General features: G+C 42.0%; 1 protein-coding gene across 3 annotated transcripts; it reads right to left on the bottom strand.

The window, feature by feature from the left end:
- Nucleotides 1–4,490: 4,490 nt before the first annotated feature.
- si:ch211-261d7.3 (myb-related transcription factor, partner of profilin) lies at nucleotides 4,491–9,498 on the bottom strand. Of its 3 annotated transcripts, XM_029115697.2 has the most exons (4): nucleotides 7,770–9,497; nucleotides 6,715–7,469; nucleotides 6,016–6,441; nucleotides 4,491–5,694 (listed from the first exon to the last, which is right to left on the bottom strand). In XM_029115697.2, exons 2-4 carry the CDS (start codon nucleotides 6,968–6,970, stop codon nucleotides 4,868–4,870), a joined length of 1,509 nt encoding a protein of 502 aa, XP_028971530.1. In that variant the 5' UTR covers nucleotides 6,971–7,469; nucleotides 7,770–9,497; the 3' UTR covers nucleotides 4,491–4,867. The 3 variants fall into 3 exon arrangements, with proteins under 3 accessions (XP_028971530.1, XP_028971531.1, XP_028971529.1); XM_029115698.2 differs by having other exon boundaries at nucleotides 6,739–9,498; XM_029115696.2 differs by having other exon boundaries at nucleotides 6,715–9,497.
- Nucleotides 9,499–15,571: the final 6,073 nt, after the last annotated feature.

Raw genomic sequence — 15,571 nt, 5'->3', positions numbered from 1 at the left:
AATTAGAATATTTTGAAAAGGTTCAATATTGAAGACACCTGGTGCCACACTCTAATCAGCTAATTAACCCAAAACACCTGCAAAGGCCTTTAAATGGTGTCACAGTCTAATTCTGTAGGCAACACAATCATGGGGAAGACTGCTGACTTGAAAGCTGTCTAAAAGATGACCATTGACACCTTACACAAGGAGGGCAAGACACAAAAGGTCATAGCTAAAGAGGCTAGCTGTTCACAGAGCTCTATGTCCAAGCACATTAATAGAGAGGCGAAGGGAAGGAAAAGATGTGGTAGAAAAAAGTGTACAAGCAATAGGAATAACCGCACCCTGGAGAGAATTGTGAAACAAAACCCATTCAAAAATGTGGGGAAGATTCATAAAGAGTGGACTACAGCTGGAGTCAGTGCTTCAAGAACCACCATGCACAGACATATGCAAGACATGGGTTTCAGCTGTCACATTCCTTGTGTAAAGCCACTTTTGAGCAAGACACAGCGTCAGAAGCATCTCACCTGGGCTAAAGACAAAAAGGACTGGACTGCTGCTGAGTTATGTTCTCTGATGAAAGTAAATTTAGCATTTCCTTTAGAAATCAAGGTCCCAGACTCTGGATGAAGAGAGGAGAGGCACAGAATCCACGTTGCTTGAAGTCCAGTGTAAAGTTTCCACAGTCAGTGATGGTTTGGGGTGCCATGTCATCTGCTGGTGTTGGTCCACTGTGTTTTCTGAGGTCCAAGGTCAACGCAGCCGTCTACCAGGAAGTTTTAGAGCACTTCATGCTTCCTGCTGCTGACCAACTTTATGGAGATGCAGATTTCATTTTCCAACAGGACTTGGCACCTGCACACAGTGCCAAAGCTACCAGTACCTGGTTTAAGGACAATGTTATCCCTGTTCTTAATTGGCCAGCAAACTCACCTGACCTTAAACCTATAGAAAATCTATGGGGTATTGTGAAGAGGAAGATGCGATACGCCAGACCCAACAATGCAGAAGAGCTGAAGGCCACTATCAGAGCAACCTGGGCTCTCATAACACCTGAGCAGTGCCACAGACTAATCGACTCCATGCCACGCCGCATTGCTGCAGTAATTCAGGCAAAAGGAGCCCCAACTAGGTATTGAGTGCTGTACATGCTCATACCTTTCATGTTCATACTTTTCAGTTGGCCATCATTTCTAAAAAATCATTTTTCGTATTGGTCTAAAGTAATATTCAAATTTTCTGAGATACTGAATTTGGGAGTTTCACTTTTTGAATGGAATTACTGAAATAAACTTTTTGATGATATTCTAATTTTATGACCAGCACCTGTATAATCACTTCAGTTGCGTGGTCTGTGGTTCAACCAGGGAAAGCAACGGAAATACTTTGAAAACATGATGATTACCACGTGTTTAGTCACACCTTCAACACTCAACGAGTATTTATTTCTGTCCCAGCAAGTGAAACACTTCTTGCACTGAGTTCAGCCTACTTGGTGAAAAAACAACCAATTAAGCTAGCTGCAGTACTTAATTAAGCTAGTTGGCTTGCTCTACAGAGTTAATGTTATTCGATGATAACTACCAAAGTTATTTTAGCTAATTTGTCAGATAGATAAGATAGCTATCTGCTTTGTACAGTAAATATTAAATAAGCTTACCTGAGATTCATTGTCCAGAAATTATGTCGGCTTAACGAGCTAAGCAAATGTTTGTTAAGTAGTCGTACAGTAGTGTTAACTAGCTGCAGTAGTTAACAGAAAACTTGCTCTACCCGCAGTTGCTAGCAAGGTATACTGTGTAGGCTACACGACCATGTCTAAATTGGAAAATTGCTAGATTAGAAAAAACGAAAGTTCCTTCCTGTAGTTTGAAAGGTTAACATAAATGATTACGTCATTTCTAAATAGAAAAGAAAAAGACCAATTCGAAAAAACTATGATATCGGCTGAAACTTAAGCACTATAATAAATATTGGTCTAACCAGAGTAGAATAGTATAATAGACTAAACCAGAATTATCTAAAACGGGAGTAAAAAACAAATGTAGTTTAAAACATCAGAAGTATACAGCCACCTCGATTATGTAATTGCTGAGGTAAACTTCTCACGACTATTTAAGAGTACATTTATTACAGCGAAGACATGCGGGACCCTCTCTCTGCGGCTCTTCGTGCGTGCAGTTAATTTGTGTATGCCTTCCATCTAGTATCGTCAGAGATTAGGCTACATGGTATTTGAATTGAGCAATTGTGTGTATTGGAGTATTAATACTATTATTTCTTCAGCTGAACTCTGAAATATTTGGAATATGGTTTCCGATGTGGTGGCAAGTAATAACGTCGTAAGCAAAGTACGCTGTAGCAACAAATATAGGAGTTTAATTTTTCCAGTTGTCGTTACGTAAGATCGTTACCAAACTGGTACGTAAGTTTTTACATGGTCAGTACGTCATTTAATTAAGTTTCTGCGACGTCCTGAGCAAGTGAGGAAGATTCGGTCATGCAATTACCTTCGGACAACGTAGCCACTTTGTAAGAAGGTAATGTCACATGTTGGTTACGTAACATGTTTGCTGGGTTCTTACGATGTGTTTGAGTCAAATTAGATAAGATGTATTGCACCTTCAGAACTAGTCTGAATATGGAGCAACAGAAGAGCTGTGATTTCCAACTAGTTATGGTTTGCCTTTGTAATAATCAATACAGTCTGCAGAACAGTTAGGACCTTAACAAGGTATAGAAATTGTGCAAAACGCCACACAAAAGCCTGATTCGTTTAGTCTCTTGCATTTTATTGTCTACACAGACACTACATGCAAGATAATAATGCACATATGTACACCTTACTTGTAAATAAATGCTTTATAAATTAATTAAAACATGAAAAAATTATGAAAACCTGCAGCAAAATGTATACCAATGCAACTGTAAGTGCTATGTAGGAAAACATTTCCATAGCACAACTATGATTTATCAGCACAGGTTTATTATTTTCTCTATTATATATATATAAAAAAAAAGGATTTGCATGTATATGTTCTCAACCACAAAATGCATGTTCAATATGTGTCATAAAACTTAGAGCAATCATATATATTGTTATATTACATTTCACTGGTAATTCACTATTACTTTCTTATAATAGAAACATTGTGTGTGTAACCATTCAAAGGTTTAGGGTCACTTAGAAATATCCTAGTTTTTAAAGAAAAGCAAAATGTTTGTCCATTAACATCAAATTGAACCCTAACAGTGTAGACATTGTTCATGTTGTAAATTACTATTGTAGCTGGAAATGGCTGATTTTCAATAGAATTTCTACATAGGCGTACAGAGGCCCATTATCAGCAACGATCACTCCCATGTTCCAATGGCACATTGTGTTTGCTAATCCAAGATTAAAAGGCTAATTGAACATTAGAAAACCCTTTTGCAATTGTTAGCACAGCTGAAAACATTTGTGCTGATTAAAGCTTTACAGAACATCACAAACTGGCTTTAACCAGAATAGAAAGAGGAGTGGAAGGTCCCGGTGCACAACTGAGCAAGAGGACAAATACATTAGAGTGTCTAGTTTGAGAAACAAATGCCTCACCAGTCGTCAACTGGCAGCTACATTTCATATTACCCGCCAAACAGCAGTCTCAACATCAACAGTGAAGAGGCAACTCCAGAATGCTGGCCTTCTAGACAGAGTTGCAAAAAACAGCCATATCTCTGAAGAACACAGACACTTGACAGAAGAAGAATGGGAAAGTGTTTAGGACTGACAAATCTAAGTTTGAAGTGTTTGGATCACAAAGAACATTTGTGAGACGCAGACCAATTGAAAAGTTGTGGGAGGAGTGCTTGACGCTCCTCCACCAAGCATGGTGGAGGCAGTGTGATGGTCTGGGGGTACTTTGGTGATGGTGAAGTGGGATATTTGTACAGGGTAAAAGGAGTCTTGAAGAAGGAAGCCTTTCACTTAATTTCGCAACACCAAGCTTTACCGTAAACAATGCTTGATTGGAGCCAATTTTCTCCTACAACTGGACAATTACCCAAAGCACAGCTCCAAACTATGCAAGAACTATTTAGGGAAGAAGCAGTCAGCTGATATTCTGTCTCTAATGGAGCGGTAAACACAGTCACCGGATCTCAAGCTTATTCAGCTGTTGTGGGAGCAGCTTGACCATAAGAAGTGCCCATCAAGCTAATCAAACTTGTGGGAGGTGCTTCAGGAGGCATGGGTTGAAATCACTCAGTTTGTTGATTACCTCAACAAACTGATAACTAGAATGGCAAAGGTCTGCAAGGCTATAATTGCTGCAAATGGAGGATTATTTATTGAAAACAAACTTTGAAGGACAATAATTTCAATTAAAAATAATTATTTTCTAACCATGTCAATGATTATATCTCCTATTCATTTTGCTGTATTTCCTATTCAAACTAATTTCATGTTTTTTTTAATGGAAAACAAGGACACTTCTAAGTGACCAAAACTTTTGAACGGTTGTGTATATATCCATGGCTGCAGACTCTTAACCAGACTTCAATGTGCTTGCTGTCAATGTAATGCTAACTGTCTATCTACAAGATTGTACAACACATAAACCTCAGTTCAATTGCAACAATTTCCAAACAATGCATTATGCTAATCGATGTGGATGAGGACTGAAGTTTCAATTAGCCTACTGCGTTTTGTTTAATTAAAGTAGGTTGTTAGGTAATGGTCAGAGCAAGCACTGCTAAATAAAGCAACCCATAATTACGAATGTGATAAAGAAACATCACTTTTTAGCTTTGGTTAAAACTGGATGGATACAATTATTTCAAAACGAATTGTACAGGGGAAAATAAATAATGTACATAAACCAAAGCTTGTTCTGCTCTTTATTTAACGCCGCCGTCTTCGTCTATGATCAACAGTTCTCCCTGGCTTTGGCCTTTGGACGGTTCCATTAATGACTGCGGGTGGATCAGGACGGGTGGTACCGTCAAGAATATCTGGAGGCGGTGGTACAGAGACGGCTGCTAAACTGGGTTGATTACTTGGACCCTCGGGGTGTTGTGGCTGCTGCAGTTGCTGTGGTAGTTGCTGATGTTGCAGCTGCTGTATTGGTTGTTGAGGGGGTGGTTGCTGTGGTAACGGTTGCTGTGGTATTGACTGTTGTCGCTGCTGTACTGGTTGTTGGAGATGATGTGGTTGTTGCTGTGGTGGTGGTGGTTCTTGTTGCTGCTGCGCCTCTAAGACTCCCAGCAGCCTTTGCAAGAGGATGTTGTTTTGCTGGAGGCTGGTTGCCAGTGCATCTTGAGAGGCCACAAGGGTTCTCATATCCCGTCTGAATCCCTCGCCAAACTCCCGAAGACTCTGTTCCACTCGATCCCCTAGCTGCAAAGCTGCCTCCCCAACGCCACGGAGCTCATCCTCCAGCCACGAACCACGAGGAGGGGCCTCCAGGGGTCCCTGCTGGGCCCCAAGTGAGGGCTGGGGACTAGGCTGGGGGGTCCCGTTGAGGAAAGGGGCACTGTAGAGAGGAGAGGGAGGAAGCCAGCGTTCCGAGGTAGGGGGAGGTCCTATTCCCAGTCCCAATCCTAAACCCAGCTTTTCCTCCATGCTGCTCTCTGCCCCCTCGCATTCTGCATCCCCCACATCCCCTTCCCGCTCACAATTATCCTCCTCCTTTTCAAAGCCATCCCTCTCCGACCCTTCACCTCCACCCACTGCAGTAGACAGCAGAAAAGCAGAAGTTAAAAAAGCAATGAATATGCATTATCTCTATCAGTGGTGTTAACCTCAATCTGTCTTTAATAAGGTCCAAAGAGCTGCACTGAAGTTCTGTTATATTCTATGTTTTATTAAAATATGTTTAAAATCCTCTATCCATCTTCTTTTTTTATTTTTTTTATAACTCCCTTACTGTCTAGCTTTCACTTCTATGATTATTACCAAGCTTTACCCAGACAAGAAACTGTATGAATATATCATGCTTGATTCCTGACTTGAATCCAAAGTTAAACCTTATTATTAATTATCAGATTTACCTGGTTCAGTATCAGTGAAGCATGTGAAACTGGCCTTCCCTCTAGTGCTTTGCTTCTGTCTGGCCTGGTGTAGCCTGGGGTTTGTTTGAGCTGATCTTCCCAGCATGGAAGCCCCCCTGCTGGATGGCAGGTAACAAGTACGGTGCCTGGCATCTGCCAGCCTGCCCCCATTGCGTCTCTTCAAGTCGTCCCAGCGCTTCTTGACCTCACGGAGTGTGCGAGGCACTCTGGACACGGCGTTGACACGCTCCAGGATTCCTGCCCATATCCTCTCCCTCTCCCTGCGCCTGAGCCTCCCAGCTGGACCGAAGAGCTCTCCCTCACACTGTGTCACCTCAGACACCAGCACCTCCAACTCTGCACCACTGAAACGACTCTTCCTTTTGCCCCCACCCCCTGCTGCCAATGAAGAGGACATACTTCTGTCTAAATAAAGACAAGAAAAGAGGTCAATCAAAGTTTACTGTGAGTTGTATGAGGTAAAAATTTAGAAATGCAAGTGAGAACAATGTTACATTTGTCAATATTTTATTTATTTGTTTGACCTTCTAGGCTATTTCACTAAGCATTTCACTGTACTCATGACAACATCAGCTAAACTGTGTATGCAACAAATACATTGTTATTACACATACCGAGCACCTTTTTAAGTATTAATAGTAAACAAAAGACATGTAAATGTTTGTTAACAATGCTTACTCTGTTCAATAGACAGTAGGTCACCTGAGGACATGCCAGGGGTCATGATGTTAGGATGCACCACCACAACATTGAAGGGGAGATCTCCTGGAAGCCCACTGCTGTGGTCACAGCTACCCTCAGAATCCTCATCCTCTCTGGGAAAGCCATCCTCTGAGACGCCCCCCCCAAAGTGTCCCTCTGGAGACTCCACTTTGATGTGCATGGGAGGCGAATGCTCATACAGCAGCCCCCCCTCTTCGTAGTACTCAGTCATGAGTCAGGCCTGGTTTACAGATCGACCAACTGACTGGACGGCTGTTCCATTCACACATCGATAGATGGCTGGTCGTACTGCACCATTGTGGGAGACTTGAACAATATCTTCCTAAAAGCAAACTAGTCTGACAGTTGGGGCTGCAATAAGGCACATGTTCATAGACTACAATTAAGCGGAACATAAACAAATAGGAGAGCTAGGCGAGCATCTTGTCCAAAGGCATACTTGGATCAAAACTGTTATATCCATTTGTTTGTATAAAAGACCAGGTGCATATCTGGTGGCATAAAGCCTGGAGCAGACGTTCATCAACTGTAAAATCTGGTCAAGACATGTACTCTCTAAAAACTAGCATTTAATTCCTTTATATTGGCCAAAAAACACCTATGATAGTATGCATCAACATAAGCAAAAGTGCAGCTAAACTTGAGAGGATTTTTACCAACCGACCATACATCAAGCGGCCGCCAGCAACATCAGTAAAATAGAAGGAAGTCTACAAGAGAAATATAATATTACATGTCACCAAATAGTTACAATACAAATATCAAATCATTCACAACATCGGCTTCAACTCGATCGTGATACTTAACATCTATTATACAACAGTGAATAAATGTAGCATTGAGTTTGTCGCAGCGATGCGCATTTTTCTGCACCACATCCGCAATGGTTGCGCATTCCACATACTACGAGAGCTCTATTCATGCAGTGCACTGCGCTTCAAGTTAGCTAGCTACCTTTGATCTCGAAAATGATAAAACACTTTGTGGGACCAAATATAATTTTTACTGACCTCAAGAGTTCCACACGAGATATGTAAGACACAACTAAAACACATTTAATGCAGTTGTCCTAAAGGTAACCCTTGAAACAAGCTTGCAATTGTACACAAACCGAAGATCGTCGCTTAGTATCGACGTCACTATTTCACAGTAAAAAAAAACTTCTATTTTACCATGCTGAGGTGCTGTACCGAACGACAACGGATCGAAAACGGGGAGGGGTATGCGGAACGATGGATATCCTAGTCTTCGCTCTAACAATAGGATTTTTTTTATTCCAAAGCAGAACAGCAGGCTTAAATGCATGTTGAATTGTTAGATACTTTTTTTTTTAAATCACTTTTAGAATATTCAGTGTTGGCTATTCGTGATAACTACCCCGACGGAGAGTGAGATTATATGCAAGCCTCGTGAATATGCATAGACCATTTCGAATTTCAAGAACAGATCATGCAGACAGTGCTAATAATCATAGATAATATATGAAAATATTCGTCTATCAAAGTGTGGATAGTAAATACTTCAAAGTGGGCATGCTTTTTTGTTTTTGTGTAATTTAAGGGAATATGTTAAAAACGAAGATTCCTTTATAAACATGTAGGTCATTTTTGGGAAAATGCACACTTCTGGGTACAACCTTTCCTATAGAAATCTAAACATTCACTACAAAATCTAGACTTTGAATTAATTAGCAGTCAACCTATTGTGATCTTTGCAGCTTCGTTTGTGATTTGGTTACTATTAATTTATAGTCCTTTTCCATGTGATGTTTTCTTATTTTGCCCAAACCCCTGTATTTTATGTAACAACTTTAATTGGACTTTCCTTGCCTTATTTCAATCACGGAAATTATATAAATAACAAGCTAACCAAGTTATCTTCCAGTTATTGTCCATTATGAAAGAGTTCCTATAGAATTTGCATCTTGGTGTGTCCTTTTTACAGTGAAAACCCTCCCTCATCTGTTTGTTGTCACACTTATGATTGTTTATATGAAAACCTCTAACAACAACTTTGCTTAATTAAAATAACATTTACACAATATGTAAAAAAAAAAATGTGATTCACAATATATATAGAAAAACTAAAGACTAGAAGTATGCGGTAGGTCTCAACAGCCGGGAAAGCGGGACGTAGCGCTGGAACGGGAGAGCGGGGGGAGCCTCCGCCCCCCAAAGCAGGACGGGGCGCCGGAACAGAGATGGGAGGTGGCAACGGGAGGAGCTCATCAGCCCGCTACTCCAGAGGCAGTGGCGGCTCGTCGTCACACCCCTCCAAGGGTGGCACTGGAGGCTCTGGTGCGGGGGACGGGCACTGGGGGTACCGGACATGGGAATGGCGCTGGGGGCTCAGGGCAGGGAACCGGCTCACCTGCTGACGCGTCTGGAAACCGAGGCCTTCACCGTTCCCTCCACATTTCCCTGCAACGCTCCAAGGCCTCTTAGTCCTCCTGGAAGGCTTCAGTGCCAGCCACGCCCTCCACCAACAGGCTTGCTCCTCCAGAGTAGAAGCCCTCTGGTGGCCGTCGATACTCCATGGATGAGGGCCGAAGTGTGCCTCCTTCCTCCTCCTTACCCTGGTCCTCGTTCTGCAGGGTCTCATCAAAGAGCTCCCACGAGTTGGGAGACAGGAGCACCTCATCATCCTCCTCCAGGTGCTCCTGCCCCTAGGGCTGCAGGGGCTCCTCATCGAGCCCCAACAAGAGGGATGGGAGAGGCTCTGCTTCACGCCCCTCCGGCACCCATAGCCCCGCCCCCCCCCCCCCCAAAAAAAAAATATGGGGGGGTCTCCTGGGCTTGTGCGTTGGGACGCTGATGTGCTGCCCACCGGCGTCGTTGTCACCCTGGATCCAGGGCTAGACCACAGAGATACTCCTCCTCAGAGACCTGCTCCTTGTCTCAGAGGAGTTCCCCCATAGTCCAGCTCTGCTTGGTCCTGGTGGGGTTGGTCATTCTATCACGTTTTGGCATAAGCTGGACACGAGGCACAGAGCTGTAAACATCAGTTTAATGCTTCTCTCAAGAAAACAAACAAAGCAATAAAAGGAGCGCTACAAACCGGAACTGAAGAGCAGCAACACAGACAGCTAACTCAAAATAATGACCAACAAACTGAAAGGCAAAGAGAACAACCTAAATAGGGTCCCTAATTAGAGACAACAAGACACAGCTGTCTCTAATTGGGGAAAACAGAAAACAGTCCCACAGAGTTCCCCAAAGGCACCTCTCTGATCAGGTCCTGACTGTGGCCCCCAGGTACATAGAGATGCATAGAGGCCCCCAACCAGGACCTGACACACCTACATTTGTTGTCATTTTGTTCTCTTGGACTCCCTTGATGTATTACTATAACCCACAAAAATATCTGACCAAAATCAGGGAAAATAATACAAAAATGCAACTACCAAACAGACGCTGACAACCAAACAGATGCCAACAAATTCATTTTCACAGCACTGTTGATAAGTGATTGCCCTTCTATGCCCTTAATTTAAACTTTTTACTAAGTTTATAATGATTGTTGAGCAATTTGATGTGGAATTTTAGGACCTCTCAAAGGTACCTTCCTCATAAAGATGTGGTTTCTAGTGCACATGTAATACAGCAGCAATGGTTGAATTTGGCCAGTAGTCTTTTAGCAAAAACTCTATGTCTTTCCCCATTGTCTCTATAAAAATAAAGTGTAAAATATGCGGGCCAACTCCCCATTCCCCCAGACCCATTGGTCTATTCCAAATGAACGTCTAAGCAGCCCTAAGCCCCTTGTCTTGCTCACACACACAGCAGTGACACTGACAGCTCGAAACAAGCTACAATAGAAATTGGAAAAGCAGAGTAAAAAACAGGTGGTGCTGGATAGTTAAGAGACAAAAAACTCAAAAGTATTCACTCAAATGCAAGTAACTGTAAAAAACAAACCGACTTATTCGGTAGTAGTAGTAGTACCAGTGCCAGTGACGCTAACATCGAAGTGGAAGATGCAACAGACCGGTTCGCGGGTAAAAGAGTAGACGGAGAGGACAGCGAAGCCAAAGATAGTGCAGCCGAAGTGATAGACGTGCTTCACTGTTACAAATACAACATGTTATATCAGATGAGTGAAATGCAAATACTATTGGTCAGCTACTGCTGTGTAAATGTACCAGAAAGAGACAATTGAGGTAGAGTTGTACAGTGCAGTAGCTGGGTGTTCACATTTCGCATTTTGTGGGAAATGGCAATCACTTGAGCATCAGTGATTTACTGTAATGTAATTTTACTTTTAATTTGATTCTGATTGTTTTAGCCTTGCATTAGACATTTAGAAACGTTTATTAGCAAATTTTATTTCATGTCTATACAGACATTGGTTGCAAATAGTATACATATTGTAAAACCAATCAAATGCTTTCACTCACAAATTCATATTTTGTGAAGGAGAATATGGCTACAGTGATTTGCTAGCTATGATGCTCATCCACAAGGTTCATACCACTTCATGTCTTACTAGACAATGCATTGAAACTCATCATGCCAACACTTTGGAGTGAACGGGCAAGTAAAGCCACACAAAAACATTTGTTTTGTAGCCAATCATTCACTTGATATGAAATAGTTGCTCTGCTGCTATGTTTTTGTAGTTTTTCAAAATTGCGCCTTTATTAGTTAATTTATAAATAATTTCATTCATATCCAGGTTGATGATAGGTCCAGTCCAGTTTCATTGGAAGTGAGCATTGATGTTGATGACAGGCCCAGTTGTCATGTGTAATGCATGAGGAACAAGAATAGAGGAGTATCTTAAAGGAGTGTTTAATAGTAACTTCAAAGGCAAGAGGTAAATATCTCGACCCAACAGTGAAGGTCGCATCTTTGGGGTTGATGACTAGCCCAGTCCAGTTTCAGTGGAAGAGAGCATTGAGGTTGATGACAGGCCCAGTCCAGTTTCAGTGGAAGAGAGCATTGAAGTTGATGACAGGCCCAGTCCAGTTTCAGTGGAAGAGAGCATTGAAGTTGATGACAGGCCCAGTCCAGTTTCAGTGGAAGAGAGCATTGAAGTTGATGACAGGCCCAGTTTCAGTGGAAGAGAGCATTGAAGTTGATGACAGGCCCAGTCCAGTCCAGTTTGCCAGACCAACTTTTGATTATTTCAAGAGACCCAAGGCAGAAGACCTACTAATATTATTTTGTTTCCACCCTATGCAGGAATCAAGACACTGGTACAGAGGTTTTTTTTTTTATAAAGACTGCACCAATCGGTAATGGCTGTCATACAATTAATAATGCCATGCATTATACTATTACATTTGTATGGCCTTTGCGATGCCTATAGACAGCAGTATTTTTATGAGTGGAATGACGGACTGGAAACATGTTCACTAAAGGGTAAAAAAGCATGAGAAGAGCGACATGAACAGAAGTAAAACTGAGGCATACTTTTTAAGGTCCTCCAAAGCAGACATTCAAAGTCTGCTCAATGGCAGTCAGGGGTCTGCCCACAGAGAGCAGGTGTGCAGGATAAGGCAGGTGCTGGAACGTCTCGTAGAAAGAGTGAAAGTAATTGGCAAGAGAGGGCTCAGTTACAGGGGCATGCAGTCTGAGGCTGCATATACATTAGAGGACAGCACGGTAATTTCTTGGAGATGATAATACTGCTGAAAAAGTATGACGTCCACTTGAAAGAACATCTCACTGAATTAATTGAGAAAAGCATGAACTTACTTATCAGGCTGGGGCAAGAGGCAGATGTTCTCTAATCACACGCCTCTGAAAAAATACTGTCAATATTGTCATTCATACAATTCAGTGCATTATCCAAGAGACCATGTCAAGCGAAATTGAGCAATCTGGAATGTTCTCTGTCTAGATTGACACAACTCAGGACATACAGTTGTGCTCAAAAGTCTGCATACCCTTGGAGAATTGTTATTATATGTACCATTTGTAAAGAAAACACGAGTGAGCAGGCAAAACACGTCTTTTATTTCTTATGGGATTCACATTCAACTGTAGGTCATAACAGAATGGCACAATCATAAAACAAAACGTGGCAACAAAGAAAAAATTAACTGACCCCTGTTCAAAGGTCTGCATACCCTTAGTTCTTAATACGGTGTATTGCCATCAATGACAGCATGCAATCTTTTGTAATAGTGTAGAAGGGGGGAACAAAGGTAAACCCCTTCTAATGCTACTGAGTGGACGGGTAGGAAGAATTAGTGCAGAGAGAATCTATGACCTGCGTGTCTCTTTCCTGTTTGTAATATTAATGTCCAGTAGTACTTTGACAGAGGGAAGCCAGCCAGCTGACCCTGAGCAGCAATTAGACAGTTCTATGTCTCAGTGAATATTTAGACAGTTCCATGTCTCAGTGATGCTATAATATCCAATATTGTGGATATTATAGCATCTCTTTGTTACTCTAGACTTCAGGTGCTGTGATGTCATTCAATCATGCCAAATTCAGTGTGTGTTCTGAAAAAGTGTTCTAACAGCGTTTGTGTGTTCTGCAGCCTTTTTAAAGTAGTACTGCAGTAATGATCTATGGTTGTGATGCTGCTAGGTGGTTGTATTAGAGGCTGGTCGTGTTTGTACATACGTGGATTAGCTGGGCAGCTGTGGTGGAGTACACAGGGGCCAGTTCTGGTGGGCTGGTCTGGATCAAAGTTCAGGGCCATTTTTTACTCCTAGTTCATCCCGGCTGGTGGGCAAAATTCTGCATGGTACATCTCGAACGTCAGTGTAAATTCAAATACTATGGAAATGATTAACGCATACTAAGATAATGCTATCTAGCATTTTGTTCTCTCTCTCTTTTAATGTAAACAAGTTCATAGAGGTGGGACAACAGAAAAACCGTTGACTGAACCTGCCTGTGTGAGTCACTTTCGAGAACAAAAGGGTGTCAATGAAAGGATGTTATCCAGGATGTTATCACAACAAGGCTGTCTAAGAGGATTCTGTGGAACTGCTAACTGTGATGGAGATAGAGTGCAACTATCGACCTGTTTGAGGATCTGAGGGCCCATACCAAATCTTGTCAGCCTCTTTAGGTTGGTAGCATGCTCTCTGGATAACTGTCCAGCTGTGCGGGTACAATTGCTGTCTACCCTGGTTGTCCCCCTTAACCAAGAAAACTACACTCACCTAAAGGATTTTTAGGAACACCTGTTAAATTTCTCATTAATGCAATTATCTAATCAACCAATCACATGGCAGTTGCTTCAATGCATTTAGGGGTGTGGTCCTGGTCAAGACAATCTCCTGAACTCCTGAAATCCATCATGCCTTGTTACCACTGTGCAGGCTGGTGGTGGTGGTGTAATGGTGTGGGGGATGTTTTCTTGGCACACTTTAGGCCCCTTAGTGCCAATTGGGCATCGTTTAAATGCCACGGCCTACCTGAGCATTGTTTCTGACCATGTCCATCCCTTTATGACCACCATGTACCCATCGTCTGATGGCTACTTCCAGCAGGATAATGCACCATGTCACAAAGCTCGAATCATTTCAAATTGGTTTCTTGAACATGACAATGAGTTCACTGGACTGAAATGGCCCCCACAGTCACCAGATCTCAACCCAATAGAGCATCTTTGGGATGTGGTGGAATGGGAGCTTCGTGCCCTGGATGTGCATCCCACAAATCTCCACCAACTGCAAGATGCTATCTTATCAATATGGGCCAACATTTCTAAAGAATGCTTTCAGCACCTTGTTGAATCAATGCCACATAGAATTAAGGCAGTTCTGAAGGTGAAAGGGGGTCAAACACAGTATTAGTATGGTGTTCCTAATAATCCTTTAGGTGAGTGTATATGTACATACTGTTTAGCCTTACACAGTGCTGAATGAATGGGTACGTCTTGCATAAATACTGTAGTTATTTTTCCAATGTGCCTCCTTCAGATTTCTTTTACCAATATTGAGATTGTTTATTGAGGGGAGGGGAGATTGTTTAGTGTTTCAATTTAGGATTCTTCCTAAATGTATAAATCAAACAGGAATGTGTTAGTTATTTACCATTTTACGTTTCACCTAATACAGGTGCTGGTGATAAAATTAGAATATCATCAAAAAGTTGATTTATGTCAGTAATTCCATTCAAAAAGTGAAACTTGTATATTATATTCATTCATTGCACACAGACTGATATATTTCAAATGTTTATTTATTTTAATTGTGATGATTATAACTGACAACTAATGAAAATCCCAAATTCAGTATCTCTGAAAATTTGAATATTACTTAAGACCAATGCAAAAAAAAATTTTTAGAAATGTTGACCAACTGAAAAGTACGAACATGAAAAGTATGAGCATGTACAGCACTCAATACTTAGTTGGGGCTCCTTTTGCCTGAATTACTGCAGCAATGCGGCGTGGCATGGAGTCGATTAGTCTGTGGCACTGCTCAGGTGTTATGAGAGCGCAGGTTGCTCTGATAGTGGCCTTCAGCTCTTCTGCATTGTTGGGTCTGGCGTATCGCATCTTCCTCTTCACCATACCCCATAGATTTTCTATAGGGTTAAGGTCAGGCGAGTTTGCTGGCCAATTAAGAACAGGGATAACATGGTCCTTAAACCAGGTACTGGTAGCTTTGGCACTGTGTGCAGGTGCCAAGTCCTGTTGGAAAATGAAATCTGCATCTCCATAAAGTTGGTCAGCAGCAGGAAGCATGAAGTGCTCTAAAACTTCCTGGTAGACGGCTGCGTTGACCTTGGACCTCAGAAAACACAGTGGACCAACACCAGCAGATGACATGGCACCCCAAACCATCACTGACTGTGGAAACTTTACACTGGACTTCAAGCAACGTGGATTCTGTGCATCTCC

This window comes from Esox lucius, chromosome 20 (assembly GCF_011004845.1).
Source record: "Esox lucius isolate fEsoLuc1 chromosome 20, fEsoLuc1.pri, whole genome shotgun sequence".
NCBI lineage: Eukaryota > Metazoa > Chordata > Actinopteri > Esociformes > Esocidae > Esox > Esox lucius.
Note: the sequence above shows the minus strand (reverse complement) of the source record. Positions and strands in the feature narration are given on the sequence as shown.

What these genes read in the sequence shown, in the direction of transcription:
- si:ch211-261d7.3 (XM_029115696.2), bottom strand. Translation starts at nt 6,970, where the DNA reads ATGACTGAGTACTACGAAGAGGGGGGGCTGCTGTATGAGCATTCGCCT. An exon ending in CCTACTGTCTATTGAACAGA is followed by an intron (nt 6,442 to 6,714) that starts GTAAGCATTGTT and finishes GTCTTTATTTAG; the next exon opens with ACAGAAGTATGTCCTCTTCA. An exon ending in CTTCACTGATACTGAACCAG is followed by an intron (nt 5,695 to 6,015) that starts GTAAATCTGATA and finishes TGTCTACTGCAG; the next exon opens with TGGGTGGAGGTGAAGGGTCG.